Below are 24,833 nucleotides of genomic sequence, written 5' to 3'. Positions count from 1 at the left end.
AGTCAGTATTGCGGATGTCTGGTTGGAGTGAGTTCCAGAGTTGGGGGGCAGAGCGGCTGAATGCTCTGCTCCCCTTGGTGCTGAGGCGGGCAGGGGGCACAGAGAGGTGGAGAGAGGAGGAGGACCTAAGAGAGCGTGAGGGGGTGGCGACTGGCGACGTGTATGAGATCAGACAGATGGCGGGGGGCGAGGTTGTGGATGGCTTTAAATGTAAACAGAAGTATCTTGAAAATGATCCGGAATTTGACAGGGAGCCAGCGGAACTGCTGGAGGATGGGGGTGATGTGGAAGGGGTTTTGGTGATGATACGAGCTGCTGAGTTCTGGACCAGTTGGAGCTTATGGAGGGATTTGTGGGGGACACCAAAAAGAAGTGAGTTGCAGTAGTCGAGGCGGGAGGTGACGAGGCTGTGTACCAGGATGGCAGTGGCCTGGGGGTTGAGAGAGGGGCGGAGACGATTTATGTTTCGTAGGTGGAAGAAAGCAGACCAAGTGATGTTATTTATGTGGGAGTGGAAAGAAAGTGAGCTGTCGAGGATGACACCCAGACTCTTACCTTAGGGGAGGGGGACACTGTGGAGCTGTCGATAGTGAGGGAAAACCTGTTAGATTTGGACAGTGCAGACTTACGCTGAATCCCATTTCACCTCTTAGCCCACCCCCTTGGCCCTACCCCTCATTTTGCGCGTTCACGTGGAGGGGTAGGAGTGTCCCAATTGTCATTATGATGTAGGGGTAGGGCCAAGAAGGAGGGCTATTCACCCCTCCAAAAGGAGATTCTCCCGAGGCACACTTCAAACGGAGGGGTATGATCCAGTGGCGGCCGATGGCGAGGGGCACTTGTTTTGTCAGCCGACACTGGTGGGCGGGGTTAGTTGTCTTCCGCATTGGCGGGAGCGCTCATTTCCACACCCGGGCATTCCAGGCGCATTCCAAACACAACAGATAGGTGATTATTTTCAATAAACTGGTTTTTTCAACAGTGCCCACCTGGAATGCGCGGGTGGGAAACGAGCGCTCCCACCAATGCGGAAGACAACTAACCCCGCCCACGGTGTAGGCGGACAAAACAAGTGCCCCTCACCACCGGCCGCCACTGGATGACAGATTTCCCAGAAAGCCTTCCAAGATCAGCAAGATGGCGGCGTCCGCAACGAAAGAACTTCATGAATGTAAGTATTTTGTCGATTAATAATGTTTTAAAATGTAAGAAAAACATTCTTCTTCGGCAAACAATTGTCGCATCTACGTCATCGGCAGCGGCAACTACTGATGACGTACACAATTTTCGAAGGGGTGTTCCAATTCGGAGGGGTTTACTCTTGGCCCTACCCCTTAGCACTCCGTTTCAAAGGGGTAGGGGCAAGGGGTAGGGCTAAGGGGGAGGGCTAGAAAGAGAAATGGGAAGGGAAATGGGAGTTCTGTTTTATCACTATTTAATTTCAGGAAATTTGTGGTGAACCAGGATTTGATTTCAGCGATACAGAGGGTGAGGGAGGAGGGTGGGAGAGTGGAGTCAGTTATGTTGGGGACTGTTACTAATGAGCTGAAGAGGAATCCAAAATAGCAGAGTTAGGTGGGGTTCTGCTCAGGCTGTATTCTCTGCAACCCAAAATAAACCTTCTGAGTTTCAATAACAAAAAAGTCATAGTGTTGGTATGACTTGACCTGAGTGCCACTTTCAACACAGTAGACCATCACATTTTAAAAGACTGGGATACCTAGTGGGCCTCTGGTGCTGTTCTCAGCTGGTTCAGTTCTTATCACACAGATAATAATAATAATAACAACAATAATAATAATAATAATAATAATAATAATAATAATAATAATAACAATAATAATAATAATGCATTGGTTTTATATAGCGCTTTTTTCAGGACACTCAAAGACGCTTTACATCGCATTGCATTATTCATTCACACCATACTGGGTGGTGGTAAGCTACTACTGTAGCCACAGCTGCCCTGGGGCAGACTGACGGAAGCGAGGCTGCCAATCTGCGCCATCGGCCCCTCCGACCACCACCAACCATTCACTCTCACAACTTTCATACTAGGCAAGGTGGGTGAAGTGAAGTGAAGATGGATGTTTTCATATAAGTATGGATACATGTTCCTCCGAAACCCATGAAAACAGATGTGGGGTTCCCCAAGGCTCAATTTTAGATCCCATTCTTCTTAAACTTTACATGCTTCCTCTGAGGATGTCATCAGGAGACACGACTTTAGTTTCCATAGCTATGCTGATGATACTCAGCTGTACATCGCAGTGCCTCCTGATGACTCCGGATCAATAGAAACTCTTTTTTCTGTGTCTCAGACATCATGGGCCAATTTCACTTCCCATCTTAACCCTCAATCTCAACACTCAAGCTCAAAGCTCAATTTGAGGGTCCCTCAAAAATGAGAGTTGAGGGATATAATGTGACGTGGAAATGGGACACCACTTAAACGCAATTACACCCTTTGTCTGAAGAGGGCAGCACTACATCAGATCAATCGCAGCACTACGCAACGTAGAAGAAGAAAGTAAATAAACAAGAGGCTTCAGGAATCTTTTCAAGATTGTCCATAGAAAGAAGACAAGTGGTGCGAAGGAGAAGACTCTTCAGACACATGGCAGCACTGATGACTCAGATACAGGTGTGTGTATTATACTAGCGGACGTGTGTATAGCGTGTGTAACCGAATGTACTACATCATGCTACATGTATTAGCCATGCAAAGGCTGATGTTCTATGGGAAAACATTTATATTATATTTTTTCCAGTGTTTTGGTTGAACACGCTCAATGCATTCTGGATGTCCCTTACCGCCAAGGGTGGTCTGGGAAAATTTCAACATTGAGGGACATAACCTCCCTCAAACTTGTCCCTTTGCTCAAAATAGTTGAGAATTGGGACAAGACTTGACTCGCGGGAGCGCACATTTTTAAGATTGAGGGTTGAGATTGAGGGTTAAGGGGGAGAATTGGAATTGGCCCCAAGTCATGGATGGCAGTGAATTTCCTACAGCTCAACCAGGACAAAACTGAGGTTTTTGTTATCGGTCTCACAGACCAGAAAGAGAAACCTTTATCAAAACTACAAGATTTAAACCAGCACAATCTGTAAAGAACCTGGGCGTCATTTTTGACTCTGAGCTGAATTTTATTCCACATAGGCTATTAGAAAGATAACAAAGATTCGATTTTATCATCAGAATATAGCCATAGTCCACCCGTTTCTCTCTCAAGTGAGTACAGAGGTGCTGAAGCATGCTTTTATCTCCTGTCAGCCAAATTATTGCAATGCCTTGCTCTCTGGTCTACCCAAAAAGAGTATCTCAAATCTCCAATGATTACAAAATTTAGCCACATGAGTGCTGACAAGGACCAGGGGGCGGGCCCATAATACACCAGTTGGATCCCCGTCAGCTTCAGAATGGATCTTAAAGCGACACTAAGGAACTTTTCAACCTTAATAAAACATTTTAATATCTTTTATGACGATACATTGACTTACAACTCGTTGAATGACCCCTTTGTCACGGCGTGAGGGCGTCAGTATTGCTTTCACTTGGACTAAGCAACTTTGAGGAGGGTGGTAGGAACCCTGCACACTGAAAAAACCCAAATGTGCGGACTGCTTTACGGCATGCGTCACATCATGATATAATATTGTTTAGCCACCATTAGATTCATTACCTCGTCGCTATCCATCCTTCACACAGCCACTGGAAATGTAGGCGAGTTCAGTCTGACAGCATGCCAGTGGGAGCAGCATTTTACGACGCCACGCGCTAGTCCTCATGGGACAGCTACACTACCTGATTCTCTGGATTGGAACTGTAAACCACGCCCCCTTCTTCGTACCACTCTCACACAGTCCCTCCCTCTCCCTCTCCGGCACTGCCTCCGTTCGGTGCACGAGATTGCGCCCACATACATTGCACGCGGCTGCTTCCTGCAGAAGACAGTCACTATGATGACATTCGGCGAATAATTTTGCGATCCCAATGTTCAGACACAGACACACACACACACACACTGCGCATGTCGAATCACGCAATGCGGCACATTCATTGTCAGTCTGTTTTTATTTAGTATCAACGTTTATTTTGACTTTTTTTTTTCTGTTTCTGAATCGCGGGAGCTGCGCCCGAGCGATTAGTTACTTTCACTTTCACTCCCTTCTCATCCCTCCTGACAGAGTCTGCTCTCTCCATCCACCAGTTTTTCAGTGACTTTTAAGTGTGTCAGTGTGAAAGAGTAGACGGAGCTAGAGCCTGATAGCTTCACACAGTCACCTGTCAAAGCAGCGCGAGATGCATTTTGTTTGCTGCGGTGCTCTGGTTCACTGGCCGCTCGTGCGTGCACTCTCTGTTGGGAGCTGGCTTTGCCTGTGCTAAGCCCGCCCGTCCTCACCTCGAAATTTGACTTCGTCTTCCAGGTTTCGCCAGGATAAAATGCTTATTTATAAGGCTGAGAGAGCTCACCAATGAAACTTTTCGAACTAAATGACTACTATTACATCACACTCTATGACGGTAAAGCCAAATTTTCTCTAAAACAGGAACAAAAAAATCGATTACCGCAGCTTTAAGGTTCTCTTGTTGGCTTATCCATTTTTACCTTCTTAACCCTTTTGGGCTCTGAGGTCTTCTGGCAGTGGCCTACTCTGCGTCCCAAAACCCAGAACCAAGACCCACGGTGATTCGGCGTTGAACCAGTATGTCCCCTGCCTGTGGAACAGCCTACTGGAGAACCTCAGGGCAGCAGAAGCTGTCCATATTTTTACAGGAAGGTTAAAAATACACCTACTTAATCAAGCTTTTAATTGACCGATTACATTTTCTTCAGTACTTATGTGTTTTATTATACAGGGTTTTTCTTTTGTAACTTTAATTTGTTTGATTTATCATACTTTAAGCATTTTATTCAATCTTACTTTTTTATCCTTTACTTTAGAGTTTGTTTTTTAATTCCAGTGTTTCCTGAAAGAGGCCATTCACACTGTGGACTGCTTCTGGTTTGCTGCTGTCAGTGCTGTGCGTGGGTCCCTCTGGCTCCGGCTAGTTAGGGATACCCCACTTTGCTGTGGACTTACCCTTGTCTATTGGGGTTGGGGGGCTGGTTGCCAGCACCCTCAGTGGTCCTGGCCTGTGACTCCTCCCGGTGTGAACTTCCCAAAGGTAGCATTTTCTCTCATCCATAATGCCATGCCGTGCCTCTCTAATGTATGTCCGGTGAGTGTGTGTAGGTGTGCATTTATGTGTGGTGTGTTTATATGTATGTATATATTGTGGGTGGGAGGGACGGGTTTATTTTGCAATGTTTTCTTCTTTTTAAATGCTGTAAAGCTCTTTGTGTTGCTTTTATCTGTGAAAGGTGCTTTAAAAATAACAGTTGATTTGATTTTTTTTAATTTGATTCCAAGTGCATCGAAAACATCAATCCTTATGATTGTCTCAGTCTTGCAAAATTCCACAACATACATACGATTAATGTGACGCAAAAGCAACTTTATATAAACGCCACACTGCAGCTCTGTTCCTCACTGGCGGTTCACAGCACAAAGCTCATGAGGTAAAGGGTTGAGTATGAAACCAACAGCAGGTGTCAGATCCAATTCGCTGGGGAGAACTCCAGCTGGAGGAGTGAAACGGAAACGCTGGAGGAGGCAGGTGAAGAAGAGGAAGAGCTCCATCTTAGCCAGACCCTCTCCAAGACACGCTCTGCGACCTGCAAGAACAAGACGTTCAATCAAATGGTTGATGCAGAAATGACCTTCAGAAATGATCTTTAAGAACAAGACCAAATGTTGACTTACCTGCAGAAAAAGGCAGGAAAGCATCGCTTGCAATGAATTTACCCTCCGCGTCCAGGAAATGAGAGGGGTTGAACGTGTGTGGGCTCTCCCATTTACTCTCATCGTACAGGACAGAAGTGAGGAGAGGAAACACACTTGTGTCCTGTGGCAGAAGAAGACAGGTCCATCAGGAGCAGTTTCAGCTTTAAGTGGAATCAGAACTGAAACTTTAGGAGGCAGCAGACCTTTTTGATGAAGAATCCCTGGAAGGTGACGTCTCGACTGGTTTTGTGAGGAAGAGACATGGGGACGATGTTGGCCAGTCTCTGTGTCTCATGGATGACGGCGTCAATGTATGGCAGGTTTTTCCGATCGTCCACTCGCACCTGACGGTTTCCTACCACCCTGCTCAGTTCCTCCTGAACCTTGTCTGCTCAAAACAGGAAGTAACACTTCACTTTACCTGGAGAATTCAATATACCAGGAGAATTTGGACACAAAGGACACCAGCAGCTCCTTGGCCATGAGTGATGTTTTTCCAGATGAATGTGTGAATGCTATTCAGCTTCTCTGTTAATGGTGTGTGGATTAGACTGTGGTTACTGTCTGAAGTCAGGAAACACTTCATTAACTTCCATTGTTATGCAGATGACACACAGATCTCCTTATCTATGAAGCCAGATGACACGAATCAACTTGTCAAAATATAAGCTTGTCTTAAAGACATAAAAACCTGGATGGATAATTTTCTCATAAATTCAAATAGAACAGAAGTTATTTTATGCGGCCCAAAACACCTGAGGAAAAAATGATCGAGACAAATAATGACCCTGGATGGTGTTGCTTTAACCCCCAGTAGCACTGTGAGGAACCTGGGATTCAACTTTGACCAGGAAGTATCCTTTAACTCTCACATTAAACAGGTCCGCAGAACCTCATTCATTCTCCTCCGTAACATTTCTAAAACTAGAAATTGGCACTCAGAGAGCGCAGACCTCCGCCACAGCTCAAATCAGTCACCAACAACCATAAGAACACCATATATAATCACACAACATTGTGATCGGGGGAGTGACTGGAGTCGAGCGCTGCAGCGTGCGGTGCGTCTGTCTGTCGCCCTCTCTCCCTGTGTGTGTGTGTGTGTGTGTGTGTGTGTGTGTGTGTTTCTCTGAAAGGAAAACCGAAAAGCAACATAATTTGTGTTATTTTACTTCATTTTAATTTGAAAATTGACCAGATTCTCTCATATTTTCCGTTCCCGACTTCCTGTGTGGTGCGATTTGCTCTGTCCAGCTTTACAACTGGCGGTGCACGGCGCGCGCAGCTTGCGGAGAAAATAGAGAGGAGCGTAGCGGCCGCGGTCCACGGCGCGAGCCGCTACGCACGCGGCGGTCCCCCGCGTCTCCTGTTATGAACCATCAGATAGGTTAACAGGGGCGCTGATCTGACAGTCGGTGCGCAGCGATTTCGACTTCCATGTCAGAAGCGGCGCGTCTTGTGTGAACCAGGCGTTTGTCGCCCCCTGTCGGCAGGCCTGCCCAACCATGTGAAAGACTCCCTATCTCTCAATGATAAAGAATCCTTTAAAAAATTCCTGGATCCAGACAGTGATCCGGATCATCACCAAAATTTAATCAATTCTAAGTTAGCCCAAGACCCACCTTTCCGCAAAGTTTCATTGCAATCCGTCAATTACTTTTTCCAGGATCTTGCTAACAAACCAACCAACCAACCAACCAACAAACCAACCAACAAACCAACAAACCGACATGATTACATAACCTCCTGGCGGAGGTAATAAGGAACACGTTGACTCAAAGGGATGCTGAGAAATTAGTCCATGCATTTGTTACCTCCAGAGTAGACTACTGTAATTTCCGGTTATCGGGGGGCCTCAACAACTGCCTAAAAAGTGAAAAAACTGATTCAAAATGCTACTGCAAGAGTTCTGGCAAGAACCAGCGGGAGAGATCACATGAGCCCAATATTAGCTTCTCTTCACTGCCTTCCTGTTAAATCTAGAATAGAATTTAAAATCCTTCTCTTAACCTACAAAGCTGTTCACAACTAGGCTCCATCATATCTTAAAGAGCTGTAAGTCTCATCCCCTGTGATGTTTTCAGAGTGCTGGTCTGCTGGAGGTTCCTAGGTTCTCTAAAAGTAGAACAGGAGGTAGCGCTTTCAGCACACGGGCTCCTGTCATGTGAAGCCAGCTCCCAGTTTCTGTTAGGGAGGCTGACAGTCTCTACTGTCAAAGCTCGGCTTAACACCTTTCTATTGAGAAAAGCTTACAGTTAAGGCTGGTTCAGGCCTACCTGTAACATTTTCTTAAGGGTCTTTCCGTAGGTTGGAAGCTCTCTCTTTCTCTCTCTCTCTGTCACTCTCCCTCTCTCTCAGTGTCTCTGGGACTGACAGTTCATTCCACTACGGGGAACTGAAAAGTCAGAACACCAAAAACCCTAGAAGAACAGGTTGTCTCTTAGGTGGACTAAAGCCATGATTTAGGGATCGCGAACAGAATTAATGATCTAATGAGACAACGTGGACTCAACGGGTTCAAACAGTATCTAACTGGGCATCAATCAAAACAACTGATCCATTGATAGAATGAGACAACCCAGACCCAGTGGGTGCAAGCGGTTTAATTAACAACGGGCTTCTACCGTGTGGAACAGACTCCCAGTTTTGATTCACTTCTCTTTGTTCTTTCTTGCAGTGCTTTATAACAACATGTCATTAACCATTGTCACTTTTATAGCCTATGAACTCTCTGGATCTTGATCCAACTGCTTGAGTGGAGCATTGCTGAGCTGATACAAGAAATTTATCTGTCCTATCTCTTTCTCTCTATACCCTTACCCTAACCGAAAAAGCAGAAAGCCACCACCTCTGAGCCTGATTCTGCAAAGGTTTCTTCCTTTTAAAAGGGAGTTTTTCCTTTATGCTTGGTCTTGTGGATCTCTTGGGTTTTCTCTGAAAAAATGTCTAGAAATGACCATGTAAAGCTGAACTGAATTGAAGTTGAGACATCTTTTCAGCAAAAAGTGCACCAAGCATGAGGACATTCATGATCACTTTTAATCACTACATCGAAACTGAATTAGCGGAGCACAGGCAACAGTAATCAAGTGCGTGTGCAGGAGGACAAGATTTTATCACAACAGTTGCAATAGAACAAACAGGAACATGAGGTTGTCATGCCATGACCTGTATTTGTGTGTTATCGGTTCTGGAAATGAAGCTCATGATGGATGAGCATAAAACTGTGGGTCAGTCACCTTTCAGTTGTTTCTCACGAACTGCTGTCAAGTCAACCAAGCATCATGTTTAAGTCCTTACCCTGTATCTGTGGGTATTTGGCCATAAGAAGTAGAGCCCATCTCAGTGTAGCTGCTGTAGTATCGGTACCAGCAGCAAACAAGTTGGTCACTGTGAACATCAAGTTCTCCTCGGTGAAGTGAGACGCCCCAACACAAGAGTCCTACCATGAAAAAAAAAAACAAGGCATAAAACTGATGTAACCAATATTGCTTTTTTCTGTAAAAGAAACAATTGGGGTGTTTTGTTTATGTTCTGTTTTCTTTACTTCTTTCTGCTTCCGGATGAGAAAACAGTCCACCAGTCCTCTGCATGAGTGAGGGATCAGAGTCTCTTTCAGATGTTTGACTAAATCCTTCACATCACTGATAGCCAGATCATAGTTTCTTAATATCAGGTGTCGATTTTTTACCCAACTTGCCAGACGTGGAAACATGTTATAAAGCTGTGAAATACAAAAAAACAGCAAAAAAAAAAACCCACAAAGATAAGGTGACTCAAGTAATCTCCCACATACTTTTCACACAGAGTCATTTAAATGTTGCAATTCTAATTTGCAATCGAAAACATGTTGAGAGTTCTACATTGTTTGTCTGCAACACTTAATTGGGATAACATTCATTCATTCATTCATTCATTTTCTGCCGCTTTATCCCTTTCGGGGTCGCGGGTGGCTGGAGCCGATCCCAGCTGCTGTGGGCGAAGGCGGGGTACACCCTGGACATTTCGCCAGTCTGTCGCAGGGCTGACATATATAGACAAACAACCATTCACTCACACATTCATACCTAGGGGCAATTTTAGGGTGATCAATTAACCTACCATGCATGTTTTTGGACTGTGGGAGGAAGCCGGAGTACCCGGAGGGAACCCACGCACACACGGGGAGAACATGCAAACTCCACACAGAAAGGCCCTGAGCCCCCGGCCGGTATTTGAACCCAGGACCTTCTTGCTGTGAGGCAAGAGCGATAACATTTCTACCATATATATATATATATATATATAAAACACATTTAGACCACTTTGGGTGAAACAAATTGCTGTTCATAGGGAGTGCTCATCGTCAATTGGTGCAAAGTGCATCACGTGACATGATAGAGATGCAGCAAAAGAGAGCCCTGATCATTTAAAGGCGGCTTTTAATTGGAAGTAAAGACATCTATTGACGTACAGCTTGTGTTTTAATATTCTTTCACAAATGCAGAAATGCTAGTTAGTGTCAAGAAATTACTATATTGGTGCGATATAAATAAAGCAGAATTGAACTGAATTGAGTTGAAAATTGAATACAAATTTGATTGGTAACTTCTCTCATATTTGAAAAATTAAGATTGATGTATCACGTCCTGTTTGTAATTTATTCTGTCAAGTGTAGATTTATTTCATGAATCATATCGTCAGTTTTCTAATAAATAACTGAACATGCATCTTAAAGTTCCATTAAGACGAGATCCGAATTCTCTGACAAATCTAAGCATGTATTTCAGTAATACGATAGTTACTTTGCCTAGTGATTAGTTACTGTAGCTGACGCTGTTTAAGAGTCTGGTTGCCATGACAGCACAGGAAGCTGTATAGTTCATAATCAGAAAACAAATTTTAGTTTTGAAACTGATGTTCTAAAAACGATTCTGTCATACTGTTGATCATTTGTGTGTTGAAAATTGATTAATTTAATTTAGTTTTGTTTGCCCGGATTGTTTAAGTTTCACTTGATGTCATGTGACTCGCGCATATCAGGAAGTGAGTAGCGCGGGAGAGAGAGAGAACCAGCGAGCGGGAAGTGGCCGATTAAACATCCCAACTTCATTTAATCTTTCTGTTGGTCATCCAGGCGAACACGGTAATTATTCATTTGGATATATTTTCAAAGATCGGTGTATTTTGTTTATGAGAGATGTGAGAGACAGAGTTGATTGTTTATTTCCGTTTTGTGAATCAATGTGATTGTGTGTGTTATAGTTTTCACGGTGTTCCACGGTGCTCCACGAAATGACGTATCTTCTGTGAAGAATAAACCTTGATGTGGACATCAGTATGAAGGGTGGACTCTTTCAATGACCAGCAGTTATAGTGAAAACGTGGCCTAATCCATCCTCTGGAGGTGTGTCGTCTTCTGCGGTGGACTTCAGCGTCAGCGTGCAGATCTGCTTCATTCTCAGCATCAAACCTCAGGCTTCAGCGAGCAGTTCTGCATCTTCTACAGCAGTGGAATACTGTTACAACGCGCAGTTCTGTTGTATCCTGTGGTGAGCTGTTGGTCCCAGCGTGCAGATCTACTCCATCCTCGGCAGTGGACTTCAGACTGTATCATCCCTTTGCATGTTTCATCTCCTGTGGTGGACCACAGGTTAAAGTCTGCATCTTCAGGTGAGACTGTGCCAAGTAAAATTAAAAAACCTCCAATAACGGATGGAAGATCCCACATCAAAGTAAAGAGAAACTGAACATTACAAAAGAAAAGCAACAAGGTTTGATACCACATATAAGAGACTGAATTTAAAGAGTTGAATAATTTTGTGTTGATGTTAATAGTGGTGAAGTTGCTTATTCGTTTGATTTAAGACTGTAATGTTCACAAAGTAATAAGGTTTGGTTTCATTCATACTTGCATTATTGTGAAGATTTGAACAGCAAGGTTGAGAGTGATTTAAGTTTATTGGAGCAAAGTGTTTCATTTTCTATTGCTGTCTTGCAAGTTTATGGGTTTCTTAATTTTCTACTGTAAAAAGCAACTTGCTTCAGCTTTGCACACAGAAAAATGTCAGTTCATGGTGAATTTGTCTCACAGAGTGGTGAGTTAGATAAACAAGCAGAGGATGTTACCAAGCAGGAGCAATCTAAAACTGACAAAACTGAAACAGCGCTCACAGAGGCTAATTTAACTGAAGAAAATGCAGATAAAGCGAGAAAATCTTCCCGTGAGCGAAACTTAACCCCCAAAATGCTGGAGCTCAAAACTCAAGAATCAGCTAAGAGAGAAAAGAAGTTCATATCGGCATATGAAAAGTGGAAAACCCAAGCCAGAGAGGTTCGTACAAAACTAAAGCATGAATGCTCTGAGACTGATTTATTGAACATGATGGATGCAGTTGAAAAACTAGAGACTGAACTGAAAGAGCTATACAGCAGTATAAGACTCCAAATGACACCCAGTCAAGAGATCAGAAGAAAAATAGATGCATGCACATCAGTAACTGGAAATTTAATGGGCCTAATGAAACTAAGGCTCACAGAAGAGGGAGAGGAATTTGATGCAGAGGCAGAGAAAGCAAGATTATGCCTCCTGCTAGACAACGAATACACAAAGTCCATATATGGATCCTCATTTTCCAAAGCCGCTTCAGTTAGTCACGCCTCCAAGTGTGGCTCAGAGACCCCAAGCATTTCAGCCAAAAGAGCAGAGACAGCTGCAGAGTTAGCAGCAAAGAAAGCTGAAATTGAAATGGAAGCTGCAATTGATGCTCAACGTCAGCAACTCAAAAAACTGGAAAACCAAAGAGACGTTGAAATCATTGAGGCAAAACTCAGGGTGTACAATGAAGAAGAGTCAAAGATCAAAAATGAGAACAGAAGCCCCCCACGCAGTGAGTTATCGTGTGCTCAACAGTCCAATTCAGGATCTCAGAAAATGCAAATCTCAGAACATGAAGCAACATTAGTGCAGACACTACAGGAATCAATGGCACTATCTCGTCTCCCTGTACCAGAACCTTCTGTCTTCCATGGTGATCCAATTAAGTTTACAGAATGGAGCACAAGCTTTAAAGCCCTAATAGAGAGACGATGCTCAAATCCTGCAGATAGGCTGTTCTATCTACAAAAGTATGTCAGTGGAGAGGCAAGGTCTGCTCTGGAAGGCAGCTTCTACAGGAAGGATGAAGAAGCTTACCAACAGGCTTGGGACAAACTAAATGCCAGGTATGGTCACTCTTTTGTAGTGCAACGTGCCTACAGAGACAAGCTTAACAAATGGCCGAAGATTGGTGGGAAAGAATATGTTAAGCTAAGAGAGTTCAGCGATTTCCTGCAAACTTGCAGTGATGCCATGCCTCACGTCAAAGGTCTCCAGGTTTTGAATGATTGTGAAGAGAATCAGAAGCTGCTTGTCAAACTACCTGATTGGATCACATCCAGATGGAATCGCTATGTCACAGAGCAATTAGACCAAGATAAAGATTATCCAAGTTTCAAAGAGTTTGCTTCATTCATCTCCAAAGAAGCTCGCATAGCATGCAATCCAGTGTCATCACTGCATGCACTAAAGCCTTCTGAAGAAAAGTCTTTCAGAGATTTAAAGAGACCAAAAGCAAACACCTTTGCTACAAGTGTAAAGGCTTCAGATGCAGGTCACACAACCAAAGTCATCGATTTTGATGACAAACCAAAAGATTCAAACAAAGATCCAAAGAAACCCAGCACACAAGTACACAATCCAAACCAATTCAAGTGTATTTGCTGTGGAGAAAGCCACTCAATCCATAAATGTCCAAGACTTCTGGAAAAATCTTTAGAAGACAGGCGAAAGTTTGTTCAGGACAGTAAACTGTGCTTTGCATGCATGAGAAAAGGACACATCTCAAAAGACTGCAGAAACAAAGCCACCTGTGGTATATGCAAAAAGCATCATCCAACACTGCTGCATGAAGATCATCCACCCACAGAGAAGTCTTCTCTCCAAGTTGTCCCACAGGGAGGAGAAGCCACTTCTTCAATGTCATGCTGTGTCAAGGGAGATGAAGGTGGGAGCACATCAATGATCGTGCCAGTATGGATATCATCATCAAACACCCCAGATTCTGAAATCCTGGTATATGCCCTACTAGACACCCAAAGCAGTCATACATTTATTGACAAAGAGGTATGTGAGAGAACAGGGGCTGTGATGGAGCCAGTCAAACTGAAGCTCTCCACAATGATGGCAAAAGACTCGATTGTGGAAAGTCAGAGAGTGAGCGGACTTAAAGTAAGGGGCTTCACTGCCAATAACTTCATCAACTTACCTCCTGCCTACACAAGAGATTTCATTCCCTTTGAACGTGCACACATTCCAACTCGTGAGACAGCCAACAAATGTAATCACCTCAAGGCTATAGCTCCTGAAATGCCTTCGCTGATGGATTGTGAGGTTGGTCTTTTGATCGGCTATGACTGCTCCATAGCGCTTGCACCTCGAAAGGTCATCACTGGTGGTGATTATGAGCCCTATGCAGTCAGGACAGATTTGGGCTGGAGCATTGTGGGAAATACAGCACACAAAGCCAACTCAGAAGATGTGACTGGACTATGTCACCGTGTGTCTGTAAAAGAGCTTTCACCTGTCTCACCAGCCGCTGTTTTAAAGGTGCTCGAACAAGACTTTGTGGACACTAAACCAGGTGAAAAGAACATCTCACAGGAAGATATTCAGTTCTTGCAGATCTTAAAGGGAAGTATCCATCAGAATGAGTGTGGTCATCTCGAAATGCCCCTTCCCTTCAAAGCTCGTCCTCAGCTGCCTGACAATAAAAGGCTCGCTCTGACCAGGTTAAAGCACCTTAAAAGAAAACTGGACAGAGATCCCAAATTTAAAGGTGACTATGTGAAGTTTATGGAGGGCATCTTCAAAGATGGTGATGCTGAGAGAGCAGACGAACCTTCAGAGTCTGGGCATGTTTGGTACATCCCACACCAAGGGGTGTACCACCCCAGAAAACCAGATAAGATCAGGGTGGTTTTTGACTGCTCAGCGAAGTACGAAGGCACTTCCTTAAACGACCATCTGCTGACAGGACCTGACCTTACCAATGGGCTCACCGGAGTGCTCTGCCGTTTTCGGAAGCATCCCATTGCGATCACCTGCGATGTGGAGAAGATGTTCCACAGGTTCCATGTCAGCGAAAGAGACAGAGATTTCCTCCGCTTCCTGTGGTGGGATAATGGTGACACAGATTCAGAGCCCAGAGAGTACCGGATGAAGGTCCACCTATTTGGCGCATCATCATCCCCAGGCTGTGCTAACTACGGTTTGAAACATCTTGCCAGCCAGAATGAGAGTGAGCACCCTTCAGCAGCCAACTTCATCAGGAAGCACTTCTATGTAGATGATGGCCTCATAAGTGTGGAATCTGCAGAGGAAGCAGTTGAGCTGATAAAAGAAGCCCAAATGGTGTGTGGAGAAGGAAAACTACATCTTCACAAATTCACCTCAAACAACCGAGAAGTGCTGGAGTCCGTCTGTGCCACTGAACGTGCTGCTGAGGTCAAGAGTGTAAATCTCATCCATGATGATCTTCCAATGCAGAGTGTGCTCGGAGTAAGATGGAATGCAGAAAATGACACCTTCGGCTTCAAAGTCTCAGTTGAGGAGAAACCAGCTACACGACGTGGAATCCTCTCAGTGGTGGCATCTGTGTATGATCCATTGGGATTCTTAGCCCCGTTCATCTTAACAGGAAAGAAAATCCTTCAAGAGATGTGTCAAAAGGGCATCGCCTGGGATGAACCGCTGCCACAGGAGTTGAAACCAAAATGGGAGAGTTGGTTGAAGGACATAAAAAATCTTGAAAAAATTCAGATCCCAAGATGCTTCATTCCAGAAAACTTTGGAAGGGTTTTGAAAGTCGAACTGCATCACTTTTCAGATGCAAGCAGTCAGGGCTATGGTCAGTGCTCATATGTCAGACTGGTAGGTGAAAAGAAGGTGCACTGTGCCTTGATCATGGGCAAGTCGAGAGTTACACCCACAAAAATAATCACCATACCAAGGCTAGAGTTGACTGCAGCAACAGTTTCAGCAGCTGTGAGCAATGTGTTGAAGGAAGAACTTGATCTCAGAGTTGACAGAGAGTTTTTCTGGACGGACTCACAGGTGGTCCTAGGCTATATCAACAATGAAGCCAAACGGTTCCATGTTTTTGTAGCGAACCGCGTTCAGAGGATCCGAGAGACCACTGATCCTGGACAGTGGTTCTATGTTGACACCAAAGAAAACCCTGCTGATCATGCCTCAAGGGGCCTCAAGGTGGCAGAATTGATCAGCTCAAGCTGGTTCACTGGCCCAAAGTTCCTATGGGAAGCAGAAGTTGTCCTAACACAAGGAACAGGGGAGCTGATGGTGGGAGATCCGGAGGTAAAAGCAACCCAAGTGCTGACAACTGAGGCTAAAAGGCATGTTAGTTTCCAAGAACAGCTGTCCCACTTCTCAAAATGGACTATTGCTGTAAGCGCAGTTGCTCGAATCCAGAGGTTAACAAAGAGAGTAAAGCAAGCAGAACCTCCAAGTGTTGAAGAAAGAAGAAGAGCTGCACTTGCTGTTGTCAGGCTTGCTCAGCGTGATGCATTTGAAGAAGAGATGCACATGCTTGGCCAGGGAGCTGGAAAACTGCCTTCTAACTATAAAGTCTTCCAGCTTGAACCACACCTCAAAGATGGTGTAATGAGAATGAGTGGAAGCTCGCCAGGGTACTTAAAGTACATGAGGATGATGATGGACTGGTACGAAGAGCAACAATACAGATCGGAGAGCGGAAGTTAGGAAAAGGTGGTGAACGCCTCAACAAACCATCTATCCTAGAAAGACCCATTCAGAAGTTAGTTGTTCTTGTAGAAAGCAGCTAAAAACAGCAAAAAAAAAAAAAGAGAAACTTCTGCATCAGCCAGAGCTTCCAGTCATTAAATCATCAGTAACTACTTCCTCCAAGATTAAAAATTAAAGTGGTTATTTTACTGTGTTTACAAGAAAGAGTTCAGAATTTGATTGTAGTTCATTATAAATGTACAGGTCAGTTTCAACAGATAAGTTAAACACCCCCCATACATCATATTTTCTTGTTTTTGATGGTCTCTGAAGGTTTTGACAAATAACTCTGAAATTACCTTTGATTTAATTCATGAAGAGTGTAAAATATTCTGTAACGTTTCTGTTTGAAGTGGTGATTCAAAACCAAAGGTAATTTGGTGGGAGTGTAGCTGACGCTGTTTAAGAGTCTGGTTGCCATGACAGCACAGGAAGCTGTATAGTTCATAATCAGAAAACAAATTTTAGTTTTGAAACTGATGTTCTAAAAACGATTCTGTCATACTGTTGATCATTTGTGTGTTGAAAATTGATTAATTTAATTTAGTTTTGTTTGCCCGGATTGTTTAAGTTTCACTTGATGTCATGTGACTCGCGCATATCAGGAAGTGAGTAGCGCGGGAGAGAGAGAGAACCAGCGAGCGGGAAGTGGCCGATTAAACATCCCAACTTCATTTAATCTTTCTGTTGGTCATCCAGGCGAACACGGTAATTATTCATTTGGATATATTTTCAAAGATCGGTGTATTTTGTTTATGAGAGATGTGAGAGACAGAGTTGATTGTTTATTTCCGTTTTGTGAATCAATGTGATTGTGTGTGTTATAGTTTTCACGGTGTTCCACGGTGCTCCACGAAATGACGTATCTTCTGTGAAGAATAAACCTTGATGTGGACATCAGTATGAAGCGTGGACTCTTTCAATGACCAGCAGTTATAGTTACTTTTGAAATATTGTAACTCAATTATTAACTCAATTACTTTATAGAAGAACTAACTAGTAACTATCATGATTTCTAAAAGTAACTTCCCCAACAATGACCATTACACAACCAATGCAAGATGCACCGTGGATGGCTCCACTCCAGATTTCACAAAGCCTGGTACTTATTAATAGACTATCAAACAGTTCACCTGGTTTGAACCCATGAACTCTAGACTGTCAGATAAATGTTTACACAGACTATGATGCTGTCCTTCTGGATTTTCTTTTCCTTCTTAGGTGTCGTCAGCCCAAAAGCAGAGATTGAACTTACCTGAATTGATGGAGAACCTACGAGGCGTATTGTCTGATGGGCTTGAGCAACCAGGTTCTTGAATCGAGAATCGTTGTATTCAAATCTGCTCCCATACACAAGGGAAGATATAATATTTGCTGTTGCACGAGTCAGAGGAGGTAAAGTATCAAATGGTTTTCCTGTAAGATAACAGCAAAAACAACTATCACATTATCGAAACAATATTGTGCTCTGGGAACAATCCTGCCCACAACATCCACTGCCTATATAAACATCACTTTAGAGCAACTTTTAACAATATAGTAAAAACAGCTGACATAAAAGACATACTTCTGGAATTTGTGGTGGGCACCGTCATGCAAGTTACTGAAACGTTACTCATTAAGCTGAATTTGCATTCGTTACTATTAAATCAAATGGTGATATACACACTTTATTGTTGTGTGGCACTCACTACTGTGAGGAGGGTAAACTTTTACACTCACACGGTCATACAGAACTTGTGTTTCCAGAAAGAAATAAACTCATGGAAAAAATGGCAATGAAAAACAAAAAAACAACTGTGAGGAAAAAAAAGAACAACTTGCAGACAGCAGCACAGAGCTCTGACACAGCTAAGCTCAACTAATTCAGCTTCCTCAGGTCTCCACGATCTACATTTCATCACAAACCTTCCCTCCATGTTCACATCTTACCTTGGTGGCTTTCCAACACCTCAACCAGGTGGTCACACTCATCTAAAATTTTGGTCTCAGCAATTCTTTTGCCCATCCCAAAGTCTCTTAAAGTAGAAAGAGCAAAACGTCTCATCTCCTTCCACGAGTCTCCATTTGCAAACAATATTCCTGCAAAATATAGAACATAATCAGAAGTGTTTTAACCCTGATTCAGTCTCGTTTTCACCCTGCAGGTTTGAGAAAACCTATATCAGAGATTCATTTCCAAAGTGCATTGTATTTCACACTCACCATGGCCTTGATTTGAATCCTCCAATATAGGGGTTATGTCTCGGTCTCCAAACTCTTCTGCGTAATTAACCAGAGCCTCTTTGACCGTCTTGTACCCAGCCAGGACCACCACTTTCTTGATTCCAAAGTAAACAGTGAATACAGACCCATATTTCTTTGATAGCTGAAAGAAAAAAAATCAGTCAAATTATATTGCATTACCTTAAAAAATTATATTTTACGTTTCTGATGATGATTCTGAAGTAGTATCTCACCTCACACAAGCTTTGGTGAGGTTTCTTGAGATCAAGTTGCAGCAGGTTCCCAAAAAGTGGCAGAGGTCTTGGTCCTGGAGGCTCCTGTTCCTTCTTAGTATTGATCAAGTTTCTAAACACAATATAAAAAGCAGGCAGGAGAAGAGCGACTCCCAACATCGTGGTTTGACTAGAGAAGAGAAAGAAAACAAAATCCTCAATATAACCCATTTTGTCAACATTATGCCAGCAGCATAATGCGACAACAGCAGAACGACAGGTTATTGACAGGTTATTTACTGATTGAAGGCTGCGTGTGACCTGTGGGTTGTTTATCTGTGTTGTCGGTTGTGCACAAAATGCTCATGATGGAGCAAAGTGCAGATGAACATAAAAAAACACTGTCGGTCAGACACCATTCATTTTCTCACAACCAAGTCAACCAAGCATCGTGTTTGAGTCCTTACCCTGAATCTGTGTATATTTGGCCAGAAGAAGTAGAGCCCATCTTGGTGTAGTCGTTGTGGTGTCGGTACCAGCAGCAATCAAGTTGGTCACTGTGAATATCAAGTCATCGAGTGAGAAGACACTTTGTCCCCGCTTTCGCCCCAGGAAATAAGGTATACTGAATAAAATTTGGATAGAATTGAGGTCACACAGGTCCTACTTAAAATAAAGGGATGAGAGACACACAAGCAATTTTAGAATTTTTTTTTTAAAGGAGTGTTCCAACAGATAAAAAAAAAAAAACCCACTGAATTTATGTCCGTGGGCGGGCGCGCTTAAAGTTTTCCATGAGCACGTGAACAACTTTACGGGCTCCCTTAAAACTTCAACGCACTCACATAAGCAACTTTAGGCACGTCTTGAAAATTTTAACAAGCGCAAGCACCAATGTTTTAAGGACGCATGTAAAACTGGCTGAAAAAAAAAAAAATTCATGTATCTTTCGGGGCTCCGTACTTTCAAACTTATTTCACTGCATTTGTTTGATTTGAACACATTCAACTGCTAGTCATCCCCCCGCCTCCTTGGGGTTGTATGATAATTTTCCCCAAAATTTGGTCGCTGAACTCGCGACGTGCTGCGGAGACAAAATGCTAATCAGCTGCTGCGTGCGCACTGGTGGTCGATTGAGGAAAGAGGAAACTGTGCTTACCATCCTTACACAGTGCAAAAGCTCCTAGCGGGTCCCAAAATGTCCGGACCACACACCGCACCACACTGCAGCCTGATGCCGAAAAGCCTCGCAGTCAAGCAGTGTCAACGGAGAGATCCAAGGAAGGTGTGTGCAGGTGCGTAAATACACTGCCCTCCCTTGACACTGCCCACCGATCACCTGTGCAGGAGGGTGGAGGAAACAAAACCCATCATGCTTCACATGGACGTGACATCAAGCAGTATGCTCAAGAGTGAAGGACATCAAGTCCCTGAGTCAACTACAGCAATGACATCAGGATGTCATTCAGAGAGACTGTCCTCCACTAGAAAATGAACACAGTGGTGGTCTGTCTTGTCATTCTCTCTTTTTCTATCCCCTCATCCCAACCGGAATAGCAAAAAGCTGCCACATCTGAGCCTGTTTCTTCAAAGGATTTTTTTTTTTCCTTTTACAGGGAATTTTTACTTTCCACAGTCAGTTATGCTTGATCATGTGGATCTGTTAGGTTTTCTCTGTAAAAGTGTCTTGAAATGACTATGTTGTAATTGGCGCCATGTAAATAAAGCTGAGTTGAATTAGTGTTGATTCATGCCCCAAATTACAACGAAGAGTTACATTTCAGCATCAAGTGCCTCCTAGTGACCATGTAAATAATGTCACAGACACATCACGGAATGACAGTGTTTGACCAGAACCAGCATGGCAGTCGGTTACCGGCCTCACGTCCATGGGCTGAGCCACCTGAAGCCTGAAGCCACTGGAAGGATCTGTCAGTCATTCCAAAGCAGACCTGTCAATCAAGTAGCCACACCCCCTCATGATGAAAACTTTGATGCTCCGTATAAAATTCAATCATATTTTATTTTCAGATGGACCATCTGGTCTCTCTTCTGGACATTGAAATGAAATGAAAAAAAAAACAAAAAAAAAAACCAACAACTCTGAGCTATAGAAATTCAGCCAATACGGTTTTAATGATGTTTCATTTTGAACTGGAGTCTATGGCCGGGTTCCTCAATTAGCGGACTGCGGTACACGACCGGACCGTGGCACACCTCGCTGTGGACCCAGGGCAAATGTATGAAAAAAAAAAAAAAAGAAAAAAAAAATCTGGTCACACTTTATTTGAAGCCCCCCTGAAGAACACATTATAAGTGCATCTATAAAGCATTATAATGCCATTATAACACGTGTAGTTATAGTTATAAACATTCATAGATGATCACAATGCCAGGACCTAACCCTAACCCTAACCTTAACCCTAATCCTATGCTGTAGAGTGCTTTATAGTGAGTTATAAAGCATTGTGATCATGTATGAGTGTTTATAACTACTTATACCGGGTGCCTAAAGTAAAGTGTTACCAAAAATCTTTCTTTAAATGCTCCATGTTCCGTGTGAGCACCGTTCTGTGCCGGCCCGCTCTGCGGCGCGCTCCGTCGCACCGCACTGCTTCAAGATTTGTATTTGAGGACCCCTAGTCTATGGAGTCACACTCTTTTCAGAGCCAGCCCCTGGTGGGCACTGTGATATTGCAAGTTTTCAACACTTCTGGGAAGGCCTCTTTTTATATCTTTGCCATCTACTCTTTATATATCTATGGTAGGTAGTGGTTTGTGTCCTTCAGTGTTGCAATGTTTGTGGACCGCGCAAATGTCTGGAATATTCAATTCAATTCAATTCAGTTCAATTCAATTCAATTCAATTCAGTTTTATTTATATGGTGCCAAATACATCTGATCATATCTGATTTTCAAGTGTAATCCCGCTCAGTAATCTATGTATTTAATAAGATCACATATTTTTTTTATGAACTGTAACAGTTTAAAGTTCCATTTTTGTTTTCCTAATTATATGACACCTTTACATTTAATCCATCACTCCCCAACCCTGTAAAGTAGACACTTGTAAATATTTTTGCCCTCTCCTATTATTGATACTTTTGGATTTCCCAAAATCTGAGAATTATTTAAATAGTTTACCTTGTTTGAACTAATGAACTCTAGACTATCCGATTTATGTTTACATGCATTATGATGCACTCGTTTTTTTATTTGGTTTTGTTTTTTTATTAACGTGTCATCAGGCCAAAAAACAATGTTAAACCTACCAGAATTGATGGAGAATCCATGAGATGTGTTGTCTTGATTGCCTCGAACCACCCAAGTTTTCAAATCAAGAATCGTATTCAAATCTGCCTCCATACGCAATGGAAGACATAACATTAGCCTTTTGCATGAGGTTCAGTATCAAATGATTTCCCTGTAAAATGACAACAAAAATAATCATTACACTAGTAAACAATTATTTTGTGATAGAGAAACAATCCCAACCACACACTGTCCACATAAACATAACTTGAAAGCATCTCATAGTAATGTTATAACACAATGAGATAGCAAAGAAAAGATGAATCATGAAAGAAAAGTCCACAAAGAAGACATGTTTCTTCTTTTGAGGAGGGAACATTTTTACCCTTGATAGTCAAACAGAGCTTGTATAACACTGCTTCAAATAAGAAGTAGATTTATGAAGAAATGGCAATGAAAAAACAGTGAAACAAACTGGGATCAAATGTCAGCATGCAGACAACAGCACAGAGCTCTGATACAACTCAACCAAACTCATGCAGCTTCCTCAGCTCTCCACTGTCTGCACACAGTCTTTTACAGTGTTCTACGATTCATCACAAACCTTCCCTCGAGTCAGTCTATAGTTTTCACCCTGCAGGCTTGAGAAAACCTGTATCAGAGATTAATTCCTAAAGTGCATTGTATTCCACACTCACCATGACCTCGATTGGAATCCTCAAATATAGCGGTCTCGGTCTCCAAACTCTTCTGCGTAATTAACCAGAGCCTCTTTGACTGTCTGATACAGCCAGGACCACCACTTTCTTGATTTCAAAGTAAACAGTGAATACAGATCCATGTTTCTTTGCTAGCTGAAAGAAAACACTATCAGATTTAATTATACTGCATTATGATAAAACTGTTACATTTCATTATTCTGATGATGAATCTGACGTAGTACCTCACCTCACACAAGCTTTGGTGAGGTTTCTTGAGATCAAGTTGCAACAAGTTTCCAAAAAGTGGCAGAGGTCTTGGTCCTGGAGGCTCCTGTCCCTTCTGAATATTGATCAACTTTATAAAGAAAATATAAAAAGCAAACAGGAGACCAGCAGCTCCCAAAACTGTGGTGTGACTGGACAGAAGAAAGAAAACAAAATCCCAAACAAGACCCATTTCTTGACAGCGAATTTAATGACTGACGACCAACAGCTGAAGGACTGTCTACCAAATCTTGATGATTCCTCAAGTTTGCCATAAAATAGGCGACTACAACTGAGTCACTGAAACCTTTACTCCCTCCCCTTAAACCCTGTGTTGTTTAACTTTTATTTATTTGATCATTGGAACACTGTGTACTGGCATTCAAGCACACTTCTTAAAACTCAGCAGTGTCAGTCACTTACCAAAGAGACCCACTTGCACCAATTTCAAAATATGACATTTTTCTAAAACAACATGTACAAAGAAAAAAAATATTCAGCTACAGATGCCCTGGAACCAAAAATAAATAGATGTGTACTGTAAAATCTGTGATCGTTCAGTTTTCAGTTTTCCGGTTCCGCTTCCGGTTTCGCAACCCTGTGTCACTGGAGGGAACACTGCTGAGCTGTGCTGCTGATGGACTTTTTTGCTGTTTGGATTAATTTTCTTGCTGTTGGATTAATCCTACTTACAACGATCTGTCACGAGAATATCGCGACCTGCCCCTGGCCTGGATGCACAGACAATGCCACCAAAAAAGGGCCCGGCACCGGAGGAGTTTGAGGAAATTAAAAACTCCCTCGACTTCCTTAGCGGTAGCGTGAGTGCGATCAGAGCGCAACAGGAACAGCTCCTGGAGCTGTTGGAGGAAGTCAAACAACTACGCCTCCAAAACGCCGAGAAGGAGAGGAGGATTGTGGATCTGGAGCGGCGCGTGGATGAGCTGGAGCAGTATTCCCGTGTTAATGATGTGGTCGTCACTGGCATTAAGATCCGGCCACGCTCGTACGCTCGGGCTGTGGCCGAGCAGAGCGGGGAGCCGAGTGACCTGGAGGCGAGCTCGGTGGAGCAACAGGTGGCTGCCTATCTCCAAAATAAGGGGATAGAGCTGGACCTGGAGCACATCGAGGCTTGTCATCCCTTGCCTACCAAGACCGGGAGACCGCCCGCCGTAATAATGAGATTCACAAATCGAAAGAAAAAAACAGCTCTTCTCAAACAAGGACGCAAATTGAAAGGAACAGACGTTTTCATCAATGAACACTTGACACGACGGAACTCGGACATCGCACGGAAAGCTCGACAACTAAAGAAACAAGGCAAGATTCAGCATACATGGATTAACAACTGCAAAATCTTCATCAAACTGAACGGGACGCCAGAGGATGCCAAAGTTTTGGTGGTCAAAAACATCGAGGACCTGGACAAATATTCAGGTAACTGAACTCAGTTATTCAACATACTCAACACTACTTCTATAGTACGGCCTATAATGGACATGGACATGG

General features: G+C 43.2%; 1 protein-coding gene across 1 annotated transcript; it reads right to left on the bottom strand.

The window, feature by feature from the left end:
* Positions 1 to 5,535: 5,535 nt before the first annotated feature.
* On the bottom strand, positions 5,536 to 19,338 carry LOC115386705 (cytochrome P450 2K1-like). Its single transcript, XM_030089132.1, has 9 exons — positions 19,129 to 19,338; positions 18,875 to 19,037; positions 18,602 to 18,751; positions 17,925 to 18,085; positions 9,377 to 9,553; positions 9,130 to 9,271; positions 6,036 to 6,220; positions 5,812 to 5,953; positions 5,536 to 5,723 (listed from the first exon to the last, which is right to left on the bottom strand). The coding sequence occupies exons 1-9, from the start codon at positions 19,336 to 19,338 to the stop codon at positions 5,536 to 5,538; spliced, it is 1,518 nt and encodes a 505-aa protein (XP_029944992.1).
* Between the last annotated feature and the right edge of the window lie 5,495 nt (positions 19,339 to 24,833).

The sequence above is a fragment of the Salarias fasciatus genome, chromosome 4 (genome assembly GCF_902148845.1).
Source record: "Salarias fasciatus chromosome 4, fSalaFa1.1, whole genome shotgun sequence".
NCBI lineage: Eukaryota > Metazoa > Chordata > Actinopteri > Blenniiformes > Blenniidae > Salarias > Salarias fasciatus.
The sequence above is the reverse complement of the archived record's forward strand: the minus strand, read 5'-3'. Positions and strand labels throughout refer to the sequence as shown.